We start from the raw sequence: 19,404 nt of genomic DNA on the forward strand, positions 1-19,404 counted from the left end.
CTATCTACTCGATTAGTCTGCTAACCCATTAAGGAACCCAAAAGGTAGGCTCAAACTAAAAGATCACTTGAGCCAGCGTGTCCTCATGCGCACGCATAATTCTGCTTCTTCATCGCACCACAGTCAGTTGACACGTGAGTATCACGTGCAATACGAATAGTATAAAGATCGAAAAGGTTTCCCTGAACCGTTCCACCTCGGCCTCCTCGTAGAAGCTTACGATCCTTCTTGAGGTTGTCGTCAACTCTCGATCTATCTCGCTTCCCTTCCTGGAAGAAGACTTTGATTCTCCTCATCTTACAAGAATCGGGTTTCTTGCTTAGGATTCGAAGGGCTTTTAGGATTCTAACTTATTGTTTGTCAGTTTCTTGTTTGTTTTAAAGGTGCTATTCTTTCGAAACTCTTTTTAGGAAGATATAATCTAAATAATATATTTATAATATAAATATTAGATTATATGATCCTATCAAATTAAATAAGATATATTATAAATATAATTAAATTCTAATAATGGATAAGATATATTATAAATATAATTGAATTCTAATAATGGATATTGATCAATAGAATAATAAGATAATTTTGATGAGAGAGACTCTCTTAATTATTTATCTTAAACCTTTTGCTTTCGCTTATAAATAGACAAGACCTCCTAGAGAATCAACATGGATACATTACATAATTATTGAGAGATTACATATATTATCTCATCTCTCCTTAATCATCTTAAGTTATTAATAGTTTATAAATCTTCTCTCATTTTTCTTTATTCATAATTCATCGTTCATAATGGTCCTATGAAAAATAAGAAGAGAGAATGAGAGTCTAGTTCTTTTTACAAATCGATATCATTGTAGCTTTCGAATTCGACGATGGTGCACTTACAGATCAAATAAAGATTTTCTGAATGACATCAAATGATGCGTATCGTAAATTTGATCTTTTATTATTTCATTTCAATTTATAGCATTAAAGTTTTTCATATAATAGTAGCATATTACGATTTTTTATGCTTAGAATTAGTATTAGAGCAATGTTTTAAAATCAAATACTTTAGATCGTAAAAGTATTTCAAATCTATTTTATATTTATATCTATTTATTAGCACCGCATTCTTTGCTTGCAAAAAGGTGTTATTCTATTTTGATTTATGATGCTTGAATAATCTGTTTGTGCTGTCGATCTATTTTTCTAGTACGTCATGTCATTAGCTTGCGAGCAATACAAGATTCCTCGTGTTTAATCGATTGACTACTATCAACAACTTACTGTCAATAATAGTATTATTGAGGGTGATGACCTTTGGTGGTCGTTAGCATAATCACAAATAGTGATTGTGTATGCAAATAAAGTATCGTAGAGTGTGACAGCCAACGGTGGTTGCATGCATGACTGCCTATGTGCAACATCCTTGTGGCGAGCCTACCTTGGTTGGAGGCGATTGCGACGGTTACAATGGCTGCGACATTTATTGGCTACGATCGATATCAACTAAATGACGCAAGCCACGATTCCCGATGGTTGCACAATCGAAAAAGGAACGATACAACAACCATCGACGAGGGAAACTCTATGGAGAGTGTTGACGTAGTTGATGATGAGGACAGTGCTACCATCGTCCCAAAGGTCGAGCTGATCAAGGCCGACCTCTGACGATGTGGTCGTCAATTGGTGCATAATCGCATAGGAACAATGGCATGGCGCGATGATGGTGAGGTCATCAATCAACCATATGAGAACAGCTATGCCATCGCGGGCAACCGCGATGGATGATCAGTGCACCGCCAATGAGACTCGCGAGCGTGGGCATAATGGAACGCAACAATAGCGATTGAGAGAGGTTTTAGGGTTTCTTTTCTTTTTAACTAAAAGAATAATTTTATTCTTAGAAATCAGATAATTTCAATTTATCCTTAAATTTATTTTTTCAATTATTTTCTTTAGAATATATCCTAAGAAAAATTATAGTTTTACCCTTCAAAAATTAAAAAATTTGACTTATATCCTTAATTATAAAAATTAACTAATTTGATTAATTTTAATCAAATATTTTGATCAGTCTTGATCATAATTATATTTTAACTATTTAGTATTTATATTCGATAAATCAAATTTTAATCGAATTAAAAAAATAAAAATTTGATTATTTTTTATTTTAATTAATTTTAATTATGACGGCTTAATTGAGTGGATGATTGGCCCAAACTTATGACCGCAATTTGGCCTAATTGGGAGGATGGTTTCGGATCCGCTTATATACCTACACAAACTGATCTGATCCGTAGAATGGCAAGAACGTTCTCGAATGAACCATAAGGATGATGCCACGTCCAAACGTTGAGAATAGTCTCCACCGTCCGTAGAAATGCATGAACGCTTTCCAATCAACCATCAAAATGACGCCACGTGGTACGTTGATAACAGTTCCGACCGTCGTCCGTAGTAAGGCAATAACACTCTCCAATCAACCGTTAAGATGATGCCACGTCATTCATTGAGAGGAGTTCCGACCGTAGTCTGTTAATGCAGTAACGAAAGATGGAGTTGGCAGCCTCTGCTTCCACCAATCAAAATACTCCGCGTGTTGCGATAAGTAATCATGATGTCCGATCACGCAACTATATCCTCTTCGCACCCGGCACGCTTATCGTGTACCAGCGTTAAAACCCGACCTCTAAAACCTCCCTCGGAACCATGTCATCCTCCTCCACAGATGGCGATTTCTGCTAACAGGCCACCCAATTCGCTCCTCTTCTCCGACCACTACCACTTCCTCCGCCTCCTCTCCAACCCGACGCGGCCAAATTACCTCAACCTCCACTCCGGCCGCCTCCCGAACCCGCACCCACTCTCCTCCCACGATTCCCAACACCTCTCCGCCCTCAGCCCTGCCCCGGCCCCCGCATCTGCCGACCCCGACGCCGGAATCCGCCGCCTCTGCATCCGTGGCGACTTGGAAGGCGCCCTCGAGCTTTTGGACTCGGCGGAGGGCCGCCGCCTGGACGACGACGCCTACGTCGCTCTCCTCCGCCTCTGCGAATGGAAGCGCGCGGTGGACGAAGGCTTCCGCGTCTACTCCCACATCTCCTCCTCTTCCTCCATTACCTGCCTGAGCACCCTTCTCGGGAACGCCCTCTTGAGCATGTTCGTGAGGTTCGGCGACCTCCTGTCGGCGTGGTCGGTGTTCGGGAAGATGGTCGAGAGGGACGTCTTCTCCTGGAATGTGATGATTGGGGGCTACGCCAAGTCCGGGTTCTTGGATGAGGCTTTGGATTTGTATCACCGTATGCTTTGGTCCGGCGCCCGACCGGATTTGTATACTTTCCCTTGCGTTCTGAGGTCTTGCGGCGGTGTCACGGACTTGATTAGGGGGAGGGAGGTCCATGCACATGTGGTCAGGTTCGGATTCAGCTCAGAGGTTGATGTTCTGAATGCTCTCATCACCATGTACGCGAAATGTGGCTACTGTGCTACTGCCAGAAACGTGTTTGATGGTATGCCTAGGAGAGACTGTATCTCTTGGAATGCAATGATTGCAGGCTACTTTGAGAATGAGAATTGTGCCGAAGGGCTGGAGCTGTTTTTGACGATGAGGAATCTCTCTTTGGAGCCAGATGTTATGACAATGACTAGCGTGATTTCTGCTTCTGGTCTGTTGCCTGACAGCGAGTTTGGGAAGGGGAATCATGGTTATGCTATAAGAATGAATTTTCTAACTGATGTTTCGGTGCATAATTCGTTGATTCAGATGTACACCACTCTCGGGGACTTGGAGGAAGCTGAAAAAATTTTCTTGCGCCAGGAGTCTAAGGACGTCGTATCCTGGACTGCTATGATATCAGGTTACGAGAAAAATGGCTCACCTGATAAGGCCTTGGAAGTGTTTGAACAAATGGGAGCGAACAATGTAGTCCCAGATGAGGTCACAATTGCTAGTGTTCTTTCATCATGTGCTTCTTTGGGACGTTTGGATAGTGGTACTAAGGTACATGAGCTAGCGAGGAACATTGGGATCACGCCTTGCACCATGGTTGGAAATGCACTTCTTGATATGTATTCCAAGTCTAGATGCATCGATAAGGCCTTAGAGGTTTTTAGGCAGATGCCGGAGAAGGATGTGGTCACTTGGAGTTCGGTGATATCGGGCTTGAGGATCAACAGGAGGAGCTTCGAGGCTTTGAGTTACTTGCGCCAAATGCATGTTGATGTGAAGCCAAACTCCATAACCTTCATTGCTGCCCTCTCTGCTTGTGCTGCTGTTGGAGCATTGATGTGCGGAAAAGAGATCCATGCCCAAGCTCTAAGAAGCGGATTAGGATATGAGGGGTGTCTGCCAAATGCTCTTCTAGATCTGTATGTCAAGTGTGGAAGGATGGAATATGCTTGGACACAGTTTAACATACTCAAAGAGAAGGATATAGTGTCATGGAACATCATGCTGACAGGTTATGCAGGGAAGGGACGTGGAGATCTTGCTGTTTCACTGTTCAACCAAATGATAGAAGCTAGTGTGCATCCTGATGAGGTTACGATGGTGGGTCTCTTGTGTGCTTGTAGTAGGTCAGGAATGGTATCTCAAGGTTGGGGCTATTTTGATAGCATGAAGAGGAAGTACTCGATAACGCCAAACCTAAAACACTATGCTTGCATGGTGGACCTTTTGGGTCGTGCTGGGTACCTGGGGCAAGCGCACCAGTTCATAAATGATATGCCTATCGAGCCAGATGCTGCCATTTGGGGAGCCTTGCTGAATGGATGCCGAATTCACCACCAGGTTGAGCTCGGCGAATATGCTGCCAAACATGTTTTCGAATTGGATGACAGAAGTGTAGGGTATTATGTGCTTTTATGTAACTTATATGCTGATAGCGGAAGATGGGATCAACTGGCAAGAGCAAGGAAGGTTATGAGGGAGAGGGGGCTAGAGATGGATCCTGGATGCAGTTGGGTGGAGGTAAAGGGGGTTGTTCATGCATTTCTCAGTTCTGATGAGTCGCACCCGCAGATAAAGGAGATCTATGCAGTGTTAAAGGGGTTGTATGATAGGATAAAGGCGGCAGGTTTCACTCTGCCTGAGGATCAATCCATAGCTCAGATGGAAGCATCAAAGTCTGATATCTTCTGTGGCCACAGTGAAAGATTAGCTGTTGCTTTCGGGCTCATCAATACCACACCCGGCATGCCTATTTGGGTCACCAAGAACTTGTATATGTGTCAGAATTGCCATAGCATTCTTAAGTTGATCTCTAAAATTGTTCGCCGTGAGATTACAGTTAGGGACACCGAACAATTTCACCATTTCAAAGATGGAAGCTGCTCTTGCAGAGACGAAGGTTACTGGGGTGGAAGCACGAGGTGAGATTAGCGGATGGCAAAAATCATTTGGTCACTTGGTGTTGCCATGAATCCACAGTTGCATGCTGGGTGGAATTCATCGGGGATCCATGCCTCATGTTGAGAATGGCAATGCTAATCGGTTGCTCCCAAAACCCTACAAGCATTATGATAAGAACTGCTTCATTCTGAACACATCGAACATGGTAATTTGGTGCATGATAACACACCGCCGCTTCATGCAACAAAATGGTCGGATTAGACAGAAACAGGAAAACATGTGTCTTATTATTCTTAGTATCCAGTCATGCTGTTTGGACGATGTAAATTTGTCCAGTCACTGTTATATGACAGAGTTAAGTGCAGCCACAGCCACATACATGATTGAATAATATATTTTGGGTTTTTGAATTATGATGAATATGGCATGATTTGAAACGCAGTTATTAGCATGCTTGACTCTCACATTGCTTTGGGCCCTCGCGAACGACGCCCCCCAACAGAGCTGTGCGGGTTACCATTAAATTAAGGACGTAGCAATCAAAGGTTATGTCATCCATGACGATTGCGAGACGAATATTCCTTGGATTTGTTCTCATTAAATAGGTTCCCAATAAAATCTCTCTCGACCTCTTGTCTTATGCGAAAATTATCAGATGATGCGTAGGAAAAAGAATGATTTCAGGATAAGCAACTCGAACACTCCTTTTCCACGACAAATCAGTGAAAGTGTAATGCTCGCTGTATGTGTCTTTAGTCGAATGGTTGGCGCAGTCGACCTTTCAATTGCCACAACTACGAAAGGAAACGGAGTGGCCATTGGCCATGTAATAACGACGCTTTTGGTCCAATCAATGATCTCAGCAGCGAGTACGCGTCGGCATCCCATAAGGTTTTCTCCATCTTCCAACGCCATCGCAGCAAAGTGCTTCCCCTGCGGCTTAACTGACCAGTTAGGTCACGACGGGAGAAGATGGAGGGATTCTCGAGAGCGCGGCCTCCACACCTTCGGTTCGTGAGCAAAGCCGCGGACTTGGCGTCTCAACCAGCAGTCCACCTGTCAAATTCCGTAGCCGTTCTTTACCAATAATAAAATAACATAAGTGTGAAATCTCGAAAAATATTTTTTTCAGATAAAAGTCTTTTTTACTTATTTTTCAAAAAATTATTTTTATGTATCATAATTTTAAAAATATCTCTAGTAAGATAATTATAGCCGTCTCAATACATATAAGTCGTTGAATCGATTTAATTCTTCATATATAAAATTTATACGGTCAATGTTTTTGATATATTCATCCAAATACTATAATCATACCGAGGCAAAATTAACTAAAAATCTAATAGAAAATGATAAATCTCGAAAATTATGATTTTGAATAGGTATTCTTTTTTTAAAATAAAAACAACAAAATATGAATAATTCTATATCAGATATAATATATTTTGAATATCCTTATAATATCTTTGATGCTTTCACCAAAATATTATAAACCTATCATTAAAATATTATAATTAAGGCAAGTGAAATAAAAAAATAGAACACAATTCTAGTAAAAATAAAATTTTAAATATATACCATTATTAGTTTGTGAATAAAAATAACCAAATATGAATATACTGTTAACATAAAAGTCATAATTAAATAACTATGGATCAAATAAATATATGATGTATATCTTTTCGATACTATTTAGAAAGCTTTTATCTGATTTGTAAACGTAAAAAGTTATAGCGATGTTGATCTACAAAGATAACTAATTCATCTTCCTTTCTCTTCGTATTGATAATTATGAGTGATAGATTAGGAATAAGGAGAAGAAAACATAATATCTCTAATCTCTCAATTATTCACGAGACTAAAAAGAGACGAACGAAAATATATAATCTCTCAATAAAATCATGACATCCACGTTGAATAATCAAGATGCCCTTTTTAAGTAATTAGGAGAATTATTACCATCAAAATCATCTTTTAAAGAATTTTTTTTTTATGGATCGACAACCGTAATTAGAATCCAATCATATCTATAATATATCATATATAATTAAATAAAATTATATAATCTATTATAGTATATTAGAATTGGTAACACCTTCATCAAAATTATTCAAATATATCATAATCAAGATAAATAGATCCAAACCTAATAGAAATCAAGTCATCAATATAAAAAAAAATTCATATAAATATCATTATCGATTTAGGAATAAGAAAAGAAATAGGAAGTATAATATTTTTGACAACTCTAATCAAAACAATGTAAATTTATTTAAAAAATAAAATCCACAGGGGTCCATAGGGCAACTAACAGGTCCAAAGGAAAAAAATTGATTTTTTTTATGAGGATATTCTAAGAATTATAAGAAAGAGATGATGGTAGGCTAGAAAAGGGATGAATTCATCCCTACTGTTAGTGTAAACAACTTTATGCCGTGGCTTCGGGGCCAACATGGCTTGGTTTGGGTTCGAATGGGCGTGGATCTTGTACGACGTTCCTCGAGCTCGTTGAGGAGGTCGGGGGCGGTGTCTGATCGGAACGATGTAGTCGTCTCTTTTGGGCAGGAACTCCTCGCCTGCGTGTCCGGAGGGGACCTTCGACCTCGCACCTGCACAAAGGTCGGGTCGAGGCGCTCGACTCGACCTCTCCGACGATCAAGTTAGCAGATGCGGAGGAGGTTTCAGATGGTGAAGTATCTTTGTCTGTCTCTTTTCTAATGAACGAGAGGGTATTTATAGGGAAGCATACTGCTTCCTGAGCTGCCCGCCTGTAGGGATCAGGTAGCGTCTAACTTTGAGTTGGCGTGGCGTGAAGAACCGAACTACCGCAAGGTATGGGCGTGCCTCGATCGCCGTTCTCCTCTGTCTCGGCCAAGTGTGTTGGGTCATAACGATGAAATCGTTGTCTGAGGGCGGGTGACATCAGCGCATATCGCGTCGACATTATTATTCTCTTTGGGCAGAGTATCGTCTAGGTACAACTAACGTCGTGGCGTATCATGTCGCCATTATTATCCTCATCACCTAGCATAAGACACACATAGTACACATCATCATCATCATGTAGATACGAAACAACCATGCAATCTAATGGATGCAAAAGGAAAATTTTCATATACGATAACACCAAAAAAACAAAATTTCAATCTCAATGATCGCAGGTTTATGATAATTCATATAAATAATACAGAAAAAGATTCATTCCAATAATTGCAAGTTTATAATGAGAAGTTCAATAATAATATTGGATTTGCCACTGGCCAGCACTAGCAGCGGTCGCCTCCACCGTCGCCGTTGTTTGTGGAGGGCAGCAGGGCGCGGCAGTTCACCTCCCGCAGCCTCAGTAGAAGAAAGAGCAGGATGCCGCAACCGAAACCCAGCGCGGCGCTTGACCCCGTCAGGGAGACCGCGGCGCACACCAGCATCACGAACGACTCCTCCTTGCTCGCCATGTCCCTCGACGCCATAGCCAACTCGATCCCCGAGAAGAGCAACAGCACCCCCAGGATTCCGATGGGGAATGCCCCCAGCAACCGCACGAAGGAGCTTCCAAAGAGCAGCCCCAGGACTGCCTTCCCGATCCCTAGGAACAGCACCGACGCCCCGCTGCGGCCGCCGAACCGGTACTGCCCCGCCAGCCCACCGGCGCCATGGCAGACGGGCATGGCGCCGAACCAACAGCCCACCATGTTCATCAGCCCCACGCTCACCGAGACGGCTGTGGCCGACACCTCGTGCCCCCGCGACGGGAACAGGTCGGAGGAAAGCTTGCATACGGCGATCACCGAATTGAGCACCGAAAGGGGGATCTGCGGGATCGCCGCCCGGACGAAGCCCACTTTCCAGTCGTTCCAGGTGATCCGGACGAGCTGGATCCTGGAAGGGCCGAGCTTGAGGTCGCCGAAGATGGACGGGTCGCGGGCGAAGCATAGGACGACGCCCAGCACGAACACCAGCAGAGCCGTCGGGATACGCGAGGAGTATGGGACGCAGGAGCCGCGCCGATGGCGGCGGGGAGTCGAAGGATCTTGGAGGGGAGGATCATCGCCGGAGCCGGTGACGAGGACGATGAAGAGGAGGGCGGAGATGGCGACGACGAGGCCGTCTAGGCCGAGCCAGGGGCGGGGACCGACGGACTTGGCGGCGGCGAAGTCCTGGTCGTAACGGATGTACTTGATGGCGGAGAAAGCAAAGGAGAGGCCCTGTGAGAGCTGGACGCCGCGGACGACGGGGAGGGGAATGAAGCGGTAGAGCGCGGACATGAGGCCGGTGGCGCCAAGGAGGAAGAGGACAGCGGCGGTGGAGAGGCCGGCAGCCATGATCTGGGGGACGGAGAGGTGGGCGGAGGATTCGGAGATGGCGACGGCGGCGATGGACTTCATGGGCTGAACGGGCATGGGGAGGCCGAAGAGGAGACCGGTGATGGCGTTGTAGAGGCCGGTGAAAATGAGGGTGGTGCCCAGGTCGAGGTGGTTGACGAGGGAGAGTGCGAGGACGATGGGTATATAGGTGCCGAGGTCGCCGACGGAGCCCCCCAGCTCCGCCCACACGGTGGTCTTGAGGCGGAAGCTGGCGGCCGGGGAGGGCAGCGTGACAGAGAAGCGGGGGCAGCACCACCCCCGGCATCCGGCGCGGGGGAGGAGGGGGTCGGTAGTAGCGTCACCCGCCATGGCCGTGGGAACGGACGAGGGAGAGGCAGGAAGAAGAAGAGCAGGGGTGCCGACGCTTGGTGTGGTTGAAAGGTCAGATTACGTGCACCACCACCGCCATTGCTTATCCTTTGCGATTTCGGAGGGGGGGGGAAGGGAAGCACAATTAGCCAGCGTAGGTTGCCCGTCCGTGGGCCACGAGTGCGCGGCCCATAGAAGGATCCATTTACAGTTTACGATACCCAACCAGGTATATTGAATCTGGGCAAACGGGTCTCCGATGGAGGCAAAGCAAGTTCGTGGGCTTTGGGCTTTGCAGGACGGGCCGTTAATTTAGTTGTAATCACTGAATATTTTTTTCCTTTTCCCGATTAAAAAGGATAGGGACGGTTGAGATCTTAGATGAGTTGCAGGGACGGTCAGGATCTTTATACTTCGTCCCATACGGTAAGGTGAACAAGTCAGATACGTATCCAAATCAGAGTCACTCTCTTACGTACGGCCAAGCCCTCTCCACTTGGTGTGTTCCACGCGCAACCCTTCTCGCTTGGGTCCAAGACAAGCGTTCTGCTAAGCTGTTTGCAGACGCCACGCCGACGACGATGTTACCGTCTACTGTACGCCTTAATTTTCGCTGTGTTTTCTTGCAGTGATCTTTCTTCGGTGCGGACTTTCTCTACCGGTTACCATTTCATCGCCTTCTTCCATTGACCGTCCGATCATGATCTGATGGCCAGTGGGCGATCGAAGGTCATCGACTTGGGAAAGGTCACCCATGAGATCTCGTCTGGGGGAACAGAGATCGACTTTGGATACCCCGGCCTTGTGATCGGATGCCCACCGTGGACCCCTCCTTCGTCTCCAATCACGATCAGGGTAACTCAACGGGAGAGGTTAACGTCTTTCTCGGATTAAATAATATCTCACATGTGGGACCCAGATTATCCGAGGTGTCGACTAAGCTCGCACGCCATTGGGTAACTTTTACACGGCAAGCAAGAGAAGCCGTCCCGTTCGGAGGAGTGAGGCCACGTGCCGTCTGCCAAGAGCCACCGTCAGTGTCCTCGGCCACCACCTACCGTGGTCTGACCGTCGACCTCCCCAGTCCTCAGTCCCCAATCCCTATTTAACCATCGAAGTAGACCTCGCAAAGCCATCGAATCCAGCCATAAACACACACGCAACACGCGCAGGTCCTCCTTGCAAACAGGAACCGATCGAAGGAACGATGGCCATCTCAGTGCATTCCTGCCTCAGACCTCCTCCTCCTCCTCCTCCTCCCAAGCTCACAACTCTCCACGAGACCAGTAGCAGTAGCACTGTTGCTCCAGGGTAAGTAACCGAGATGATTTCTAGGTCATTCATATGTGCGTGGATCGATCGGTCTTTTATCTCAACGAGAAGACCATGCGTGCATGCAGGTCGGAGAGGAAGGAGGTCAGCTGGCGAAACCGGTGTGTCGCGACGGCGGCATGCGTCATAATCGGATCCACCGTGGGGCTCGGAGGAGGCGACGGAAATGTGCTGGCCGGAGAGCTGAGAGCTGTGGAGGGATCACAAGTGAGGATGGCGATGCGATGGAGCGACAAGAGGAGGTGCCCACCCTGGCACGCGAATTCTTTGGAGAACATAATGCCGGAGAACCTTCCCCGGCCTTACGGTGGCCGGAGATCCGATGGACATGTAGCATATGGGCATCACATGGCTGCTCCTGTGATCGGATCATTCATCCATTACAGAAGCAGTTGCTTCTCTCTGTAGCGTGCACACATATTTTCTTTTCCTTTTGTTTCTGACTGAATTCCTCCTCTGAACGAATGCCTAACAGCGACTGACCGGAGAAGAAAGAGAAAATAATAATAAAAATATTATAGAAAGATATAACTTAGCATCTATCCTCTTTTTTCATATCGAAGAATACATCGAATGATCATTAATCAATAATATATTTTTTTCATTACAAAACTATAAAATAAAGAGCAAAGAAAGGGGTATCAGATTTAAGGTCGTCTACAACAAAAGTCCATATCCATGTGGGGTCAAAAGATACCAAAATATCCAGCATGTCTGCATGCGGTACACTGGGGTTTATTGTACTACATGTAGTACAAACGGAGACTTCCTTTTTCTTTTATGCAAACTAAATACGCTATTCCCCCTTTTTCCATCTTCCAAGAGTAGGATGGCATCCAACACAAATCCAATCTAATTTCACGGTGTACGGATCCTTCAAGCAAAGATTTGGATCTGTGTCTATTATTTTACTGGATGCGGGGGTTCGGGTTTCGTATCTAAAATGAAACGTGTATTAGTATTATGTATGGACGTACATATTTTATGTAAATAAACATAATAATGAAGTTTGGTTTGTCTTCGATACCTTAGTCAGATTCAGCTCGGCAAATGGATTCAACCTGATCTCATAACTCTGTGCGTTTGATCGGACTGGGTTTGCAGATCATAGTCACGTAGCCAAAATAAGTGAGGTTAGAAGTTTATGTTTGAATAAAATATAATTTTGGGGTTAATTATATATTATTATTTGTAGTTGAACTTCTCTAACATCCCAATCCTCATATTTAAATAATTTATATTAAAATCTTAAAAATGAAACATCTAATTTCGTTTATTTTAATATCATCGGTTTTATCAATGAAAGCATGATATACAAAAAGATAATTTCAACGTTCCAATTATATTTTTGGTAGTGATGAAAAGTGACGTCATTCGGGTCGGGTGAATGTTGAGGATGAAAAAGGAGAGTGACGACGATGTAGATGCCGATAATCTACAACTGCATCGACATAGATGCATATGTTAAGCGGCACCGATGGTCACTCATGAGCCCATATTGCTCTTTCTCCTTATCTATAACTGTCACTCATGAGACCTAATAGTATCGTCATTCGTCATCATCGAAAATATAATCGAGATGTTAAAATTATCTTTTTACTCATTATTTTCATGCTTCTATCGATAAAATCGATAGAAATTAGATATTTCACTTTCGTAACTATATATATTTCAATATAAATTTTTTAAGAATATGAACGGAGATATTAAAAACATCTAATTATATGAGATAATTTAATTAGCTCATATTTTTTTAATCAGAAGATATTTATAAAATAACATGAAGGAGAATTAATCTTTTGATGATATTTATGTCTATTCAATTGATTTAAGTGTGATTCAATTATATATTTCAATCGAGTTAGAAATGAGCTCGAATAAGACCTGTGGAGCAGATCGAAGGGGGAAAGGTCAGCCTCGCTTCCACGGCGAAGCCGCCTGTCACCTGTAGCGATAAGTGGCGAGGGGAGAAGAAGCTGCGAGGGGCGCCCTGATGACGTGCAACCCGTGACAGCGAGATGGAGCTTCGACGCAGAGATCGGTCGGCCAGGGACCTTCTTGACACCCATCTCTATCTCTGGCATCGGGTCTCCTACAGGAGAGGAAGAGTGCAAGTTTTGCCTACAACACTTCAATCAATGCGGCCATGGCTGAAATGAGGGTTGCACGCTTTGTTGCGTTGGTGTGCGACCAAACCTTCGTCGTTGGTGCAGCCGAGATCGGAGTCCGCGTCACGAACGTGGCAATCGTGCGGTGGCGGTCACGGGGGTGGCCCCTAAATTTCTCACCACCCAACACGTAGGAGACGAACGGCGTTTCGTGGGAGTAAGCGTCGTGTCACGACGCGTGTTGGCTTCCTCGTTATCCTTCTTCGCTCTACGACAGACTAGGGCGCTGATTTGGCCTCCGGCCTTCCTTCCTCGCTTCCACGGAAGACGGAAGGATTTCCTGCCTCTTACTTGGTCGCTACATTCATGGCTACGACGACGGCGACGGCTTCCTCCTCCTCTGTTGCCTCCATCTCCCGGATCCTCCATAGAGACTGCGGTTCTCAGTCGCGCCCCGCCTTGTACGCCAAGGGCTTCTCCCTTTCGCCATCCCCTGCCCGTTGCAGGCCCCAGCCCCGTCGTGGTACGTGCTCCCCTGTCCCTCTAACTCGGTCTTCTTCTGTCTTGGGCTGCCACCAACATGGTACTCAATGTTTCTTCTGTTTCAAATCGATCGTCCGAGAAGAACAAAAAGCAGTCTTGGTGAGTGAGTCGTCGATGCCGAATGGAGGAGGAGGAAGGAACGATGCCTCTGCTTACTCGATGACGTCTACCATCATCCCGGTTCTGAGGTATGTACCCTTTAATCTAGCTCACCTTATGAATAATGTGGGTAACAATCAATTTAAGATGCAAAATCAGAACTGAACCATTATTATTTTGCTGCTTCACTGTAGTGTTGTCTAGAATCTAGAAATCTGTTTGATGCTGGGTTTCCCTTTTCATTGGGGACTAATATTTCAGGAGCAGACAAGTTTTGTGCAAAGCTGAAGCAAATGTTTCTGGGGATATACCGAATAGTCCTGTGGCTGAAATGAGCCAATATGAGAGGATAATTGAGCTACTTACCACTCTTTTCCCTGTTTGGGTATGATCTAATTGTTCTCTTTAAAACTGCATCAATCGCCTCTCCTGCATTCCTGAGCTTGCTTTCAGCTTTCATATTGAAGCTATAGGGAGTGAAGCTATCAAAATTAACTCCTTTTACTTTGACAGGTTATGCTAGGCACTATCATTGGCATAAACAAGCCATCTATGGTAAAATATATTCCCTCCATTAGTGCCATTTGCATTTGGATTAGCTTTTGTTCTTTGTGTTATATAATGTCCCTATTTTTATTTCTTGTACAATAGCTTTCTAACTTCTTGACTCTGAGTTTCCATCTATAGGTTACCTGGTTGGAAACAGACCTTTTCACTGTGGGCTTGGGATTCCTAATGCTCTCCATGGGTTTGACCCTCACATTTGAGGATTTCAGGAGATGCTTGAGGAACCCATGGACGGTAAGATGCTCCAATTCTTGGATTCTTCCAGGGAGATTATTTGTTGATGTTCACTATCACACATCTTTTATTTATGTTTTATTTGCAGGTTGGTGTAGGATTCCTTGCACAATATTTAATCAAACCTATGCTAGGCTTCACTATTGCTATGGTATGGACACATTATCTCTGGCAATCTTAAGTTTAAACAGCACTTTTTCTTTCTTCCTTTTCATCTATAGCAATGGTTTCAGACATTAAAGGTTGATCCAAGAGATGACGCAAATGCAGATTATCCTTCAGATTTTTGTTTGATCTCAGCTGAAACTCATGTTTTATTCTCGCAAACTGATAGTAAACCTCAGATGAATTAGAGCAAGCCACATATAGTCAGCATATTGTTTATTTCCTTGATTTCTGAACTAGTTAGCCATTATCATATTCTAATAATGAACATAAGCAACTAAAAGTTAGCATGTAGCATAGATTAAATAATCTCATTCTTCATTTGGCCCGAATAACACAGTAACTTATAAAGGGTTGAAATGGAACATTAGAAAATTCAAGCTTTGCAAGAAATGAACCTTCACAAAGCCTTCCGTCCTGGACATTTTAAACCAATAAATTTATCTTAATTATCCTCTATCATATTGAATAGTTTTGGAAAGATGAGAATGTTTGTCACGAAATTATTTAAGAAAGTTCTCGAGCATATTGCGGTTCACATACGTAAAGCGTTTTAACATGGTAAAACTTAAAAAAGCTAAGACCAGCATAGTTTTATAATGGCGTCACAAGTTAGTTTTGTTATATAGCCTCTGCTTCATCAAGGTTGCTGACAAATGACAACTTGAAACGGTGTCTTTGGTTAACCTGCATCAGATTGGGTCTGGCTAGTCTTGTATTTGCTGTGCTGCATCAAATTAGGTGTGCTGAATACCACTAATCCTTATGCTGCAGGCATTAAAATTATCTGCTCCTCTTGCAACTGGTCTTATTCTTGTATCATGTTGTCCTGGAGGCCAAGCATCCATTGTGGCGACTTATATATCCAAAGGAAATGTTGCACTTTCTGTCCTAATGACAATGTAAGTTTTCTGTGTTGCTATCTAATAGCTTATACCCAGAGTAAAATGTTGATGACCCTCATTATGAGCTGCAAAATAATCTAAGAACCTATATTGTCTCTTAGTCCGACACTGGATCCATTTTCTCAAGACATCTGTTGATGCTTCTATGAGCAGCACAAAATTAATTTATACAAGTTGTTATGTCACTGAGGCATTTGACAAAAAAAAAGTTTAGTATTTTGTTGTCTATATGAGGGTATTTGTTCCTTTTTTATCTTTACTCTCTGCTCTTTGTTCATAAAGTTCCATGCATGCAAGAGAATTACAAATTGCAATGGATTTTGAATAATTGTCTGGATGAGCTGATGATACTCTATTCAGTGGGCACAGGACAAGCAAGTATCTGGTTCAAACAAAATAAGTTAATTGTTTAAGGGAATCTATGTCTAGTGAATAGTTTCTTTTTTTGATCAGGAATTATATCTCAGGCACCCATGATGTATGGGTTTTTACCCCTATGTTGCTGATTGTCAGTGTATGAGAAACATAGACATCACGAAAGATGAGTGTTAACTGTCCAATGTCATAAATTCTTCTGAAGAAAAAAAAAAATTATAGTCTGCTATTTGAAAAGCCAAGATAGTTCCTGACAAGTGCAATCCTTTGACTGAGACTGAATTACCCATTGATTCAATTAAGGGTACTGAAAACTGCTATGTTAGTGATACTTTTATTTGATCGATGGATGCACATTCTATGAGGAACTTTATCATCATGTGTTGCTAAGTTTGTGTTAAGATTTGGATGCCATGCTTGGATAATTCTCCATCTTTTTCATACACAGGTTAACATTGTCATTCCTAGAAATAACCTTTATACACCAAGCTAGTCTGAATTTCATGTTTACTTTTCTTTATTATGCTGAAATTGCTCTTGCAAATAATTAAGGTTACTGAAAATCTGGCCACCATGGTAACAATCATTGCTCTTGAAATCTTTCAGTTGTTCAACAATTGGAGCTATAGTCATGACACCTCTTCTCACTAAGCTCCTTGCTGGTCAGCTTGTTCCCGTTGATGCAGCTGTAAGGAAAAGTTACCTTCTTGTTAGATACCAACATATCTTGTGGTTTTAACAATTGTCATATTGTGTATTAAACAAATTTACAGTATGATTATAGAACCTAAACATTTATCTTCAGGGATTGGCCATTAGTACTTTTCAGGTGGTTTTGGTGCCCACTATTGTTGGAGGTAACAGTTCTCTTTTGGGACACATCTAAAAATCATTATATTCTTAAAGTAGAGCTTAAACATGCAACATCAGCATGAGTGGGTAAATCAGTTACCTGCATGGGAAAAAATGTCAATCTTATAATATAATCTTGTTCCTCTCCCTTCTCTTTTTTAAGTCCATGTTCTTTCTTGTACCTCTCCCTTCTCTGATCTTTGCCACTCTACAACAGTCAAGTTACTCTGTAGCTTTCGATCTCTCGTATCATTCTAGAATTAGAGGTTTTAGTGCATTGTCTGGATTGTCATCAAAGACGGTGCACTCCATAAGTGTTGACATGTCCTGTCTGATGGTTCCTTGCACTGGACCAGAGCCTTGTACCGTAGAGGATCTCCACTCAGAGGAAGAATCATGAGGGTAGTGTAAGCACAACTTATTTTGCTTTTGAATAGAATTGTAGCCACTCATGCTGATACATCATTTATCAATTTAGTTTTATAAACATAATGTATTCGGGTCTAATTCATAGATAAATCTCAAAATATAGCTTTTTAGAAAAAAAGATGTTTTACTGTTAAACATTATGCTTGTAGTCTTCCAGAACTGATAACTAATGCAATGGATTCTTCTTTGGACAGTGCTGTCACATGAGTATTTTCCGAAGTTCACTGAGCGAATGATCACACTTACACCACTGATCGGGGTTATCCTGACTGCATTGCTCTGTGCAAGCCCTGTAAGTATATCAGTGGATTCAAGTCAGTATGGAGTAGGTCACATATTTGAAACTCTGAATTTGATTTAAAGTGTGAATTGCTGGCCTCTTAATGATATTAATATTTTTTTATTGTTACTGAGCTTAGTCTTATAGGAAAAATTAGCAAAGAAGAAATCAGAAAGGCATTATTAGTCATTTCGTGCTTACAAGGGACTTTTTGGAGAACATTTTTAATGCAGCAAATCCTAGTTTGTTGTGCATCAGTTGAAGTATTTCTTTAATTGCTGTTTTTCTTGGAGAGATAATTTCTTATTTGATTGTTCGATAGATTGGACAAGTTGCAGAAGTCTTGAAAGCTCAAGGAGCACAACTGATTGTTCCTGTAGCTCTCCTTCATGCTGCAGCCTTTGCTCTTGGCTATTGGTTCTCAAGATTGTCATCGTTTGGGGAATCCACTTCTCGTACCATTTCCATAGAATGTGGAATGCAGGTACACTTATGTACTTAAGTTGCACAAAAGATAAATATACTTGTGCCAACTCAGGACTCAATATTCACAAAAAGTCAAGATTCTACAGCAATATTCTAAACATTTTAACACTCATAACAGCAGTTATCTTGGACACCTTGTTCTGCTTGTAGTTATACTAGCAGACTATGCAAAGGGAATGCGTATTTTGCAAACATCTTCATCTCTTTAGTGGCTTAAAACAAAGGCTTCTCTTCAACTGCACATATCATAAGCGAAAAATTAGTGTTAGCTTTTGGTAAAGAGAAAACAACTGTTAACCTCTCTCTTCCGTTTGTTATCAATTCTAGATACTGATTTTTGTCGGATCTTTACGTTCTAGAAGAGCCTTTATGGAGAATGCTACTAGAATATTACTGAAAAATTCTCTTTTTCTGCTTTGCACAGAGTATTGATTTTCTGTACACCCTTTTCACGTCTTTGCACAGAGTTCCACACTAGGATTTCTGCTTGCCCAAAAGCATTTCACAAATCCTCTTGTCGCCGCCCCTTCAGCTGTCAGCGTTGTCTTCATGGTGGTATGACTTTCACCTGATACCTCATCAGCATGCACTCTCTTACCATTTTCTTACGGTGACTAATCATACTTCATCTTCATATTTTGACAGCTTGGTGGGAGTGCTCTTGCTGTTTTCTGGAGGAACAAACCGATTTCTGCCGATGACAAAGATGACTTCAAAAAGTGAGGCAACTGCTTGATTCTCGTTCTCGGTTGCCATTAAAAGCCTGAAGCTGTTTATTTATAGATGCATAACTAGCATCTCTGATCCCCCTCGGATTGTTGTTCGGTTCGTAGTATTTGATCATCCTGAACTTGCAAAACTATTAATCTGAATAAATCACAGATGGTTTATTCCAAATGCCTTCTATTCATTCAAAGGTAACAATGACTTGTATCCATAGATGATGCACTACGTGATGCTGTTATCACATCCAACGTCGATGAGCGTTCTTCGATCGATGGGGCCAATTACAATTTGCTATGGG

The 19,404-nt window shown here is 42.7% G+C and overlaps 4 protein-coding genes across 6 annotated transcripts; 3 read left to right on the plus strand and 1 right to left on the minus strand.

Moving 5' to 3' along the window:
• The first annotated feature begins 2,464 nt into the window (after positions 1-2,464).
• LOC135614210 (pentatricopeptide repeat-containing protein At1g15510, chloroplastic-like) lies at positions 2,465-5,748 on the plus strand. Its single transcript, XM_065111324.1, has one exon. It carries the CDS (start codon positions 2,600-2,602, stop codon positions 5,357-5,359), a length of 2,760 nt encoding a protein of 919 aa, XP_064967396.1. The 5' UTR covers positions 2,465-2,599; the 3' UTR covers positions 5,360-5,748.
• A 2,727-nt stretch (positions 5,749-8,475) lies between these two features.
• On the minus strand, positions 8,476-10,112 carry LOC135614212 (molybdate transporter 2-like). The gene has a single exon (XM_065111325.1). It carries the CDS (start codon positions 10,003-10,005, stop codon positions 8,602-8,604), a length of 1,404 nt encoding a protein of 467 aa, XP_064967397.1. The 5' UTR covers positions 10,006-10,112; the 3' UTR covers positions 8,476-8,601.
• A 1,004-nt stretch (positions 10,113-11,116) lies between these two features.
• Positions 11,117-11,777, plus strand: LOC103986672 (protein CHLOROPLAST VESICULATION). Its single transcript, XM_009404739.3, has 2 exons — positions 11,117-11,316; positions 11,406-11,777. Exons 1-2 carry the CDS (start codon positions 11,213-11,215, stop codon positions 11,743-11,745), a joined length of 444 nt encoding a protein of 147 aa, XP_009403014.2. The 5' UTR covers positions 11,117-11,212; the 3' UTR covers positions 11,746-11,777.
• Positions 11,778-13,235: 1,458 nt separating this feature from the next.
• On the plus strand, positions 13,236-19,277 carry LOC135614213 (probable sodium/metabolite cotransporter BASS2, chloroplastic). Of its 3 annotated transcripts, none has more exons than XR_010487453.1 (13): positions 13,236-13,968; positions 14,071-14,176; positions 14,349-14,472; positions 14,601-14,642; positions 14,775-14,888; positions 14,977-15,039; positions 15,828-15,955; positions 16,940-17,021; positions 17,139-17,190; positions 17,809-17,906; positions 18,217-18,378; positions 18,805-18,935; positions 19,026-19,277. XR_010487453.1 is itself a non-coding variant. In XM_065111326.1 (13 exons), the coding sequence occupies exons 1-13, from the start codon at positions 13,812-13,814 to the stop codon at positions 19,101-19,103; spliced, it is 1,296 nt and encodes a 431-aa protein (XP_064967398.1). In that variant the 5' UTR covers positions 13,236-13,811; the 3' UTR covers positions 19,104-19,277. The 3 variants fall into 3 exon arrangements, 2 of the variants coding, with proteins under 2 accessions (XP_064967398.1, XP_064967399.1); XM_065111326.1 differs by having other exon boundaries at positions 18,846-18,935; XM_065111327.1 differs by lacking the exons at positions 17,139-17,190; positions 17,809-17,906 and having other exon boundaries at positions 18,846-18,935.
• The last annotated feature ends 127 nt before the right edge of the window (positions 19,278-19,404 follow it).

Source organism: Musa acuminata, chromosome BXJ2-6 (assembly GCF_036884655.1).
Source record: "Musa acuminata AAA Group cultivar baxijiao chromosome BXJ2-6, Cavendish_Baxijiao_AAA, whole genome shotgun sequence".
Taxonomy (NCBI): domain Eukaryota; kingdom Viridiplantae; phylum Streptophyta; class Magnoliopsida; order Zingiberales; family Musaceae; genus Musa; species Musa acuminata.

Excerpts from the sequence above, each read along its gene's own strand:
- LOC135614210 (XM_065111324.1), top strand. The coding sequence starts at position 2,600 with ATGATGTCCGATCACGCAACTATATCCTCTTCGCACCCGGCACGCTTA.
- LOC135614212 (XM_065111325.1), bottom strand. The coding sequence starts at position 10,005 with ATGGCGGGTGACGCTACTACCGACCCCCTCCTCCCCCGCGCCGGATGC.
- LOC103986672 (XM_009404739.3), top strand. The coding sequence starts at position 11,213 with ATGGCCATCTCAGTGCATTCCTGCCTCAGACCTCCTCCTCCTCCTCCT. Across the intron at positions 11,317-11,405 it reads AGTAGCACTGTTGCTCCAGG|GTCGGAGAGGAAGGAGGTCA; the intron begins GTAAGTAACCGA and ends GCGTGCATGCAG.
- LOC135614213 (XM_065111326.1), top strand. The coding sequence starts at position 13,812 with ATGGCTACGACGACGGCGACGGCTTCCTCCTCCTCTGTTGCCTCCATC. Across the intron at positions 14,643-14,774 it reads GCATAAACAAGCCATCTATG|GTTACCTGGTTGGAAACAGA; the intron begins GTAAAATATATT and ends TTCCATCTATAG. Across the intron at positions 17,907-18,216 it reads CATTGCTCTGTGCAAGCCCT|ATTGGACAAGTTGCAGAAGT; the intron begins GTAAGTATATCA and ends ATTGTTCGATAG.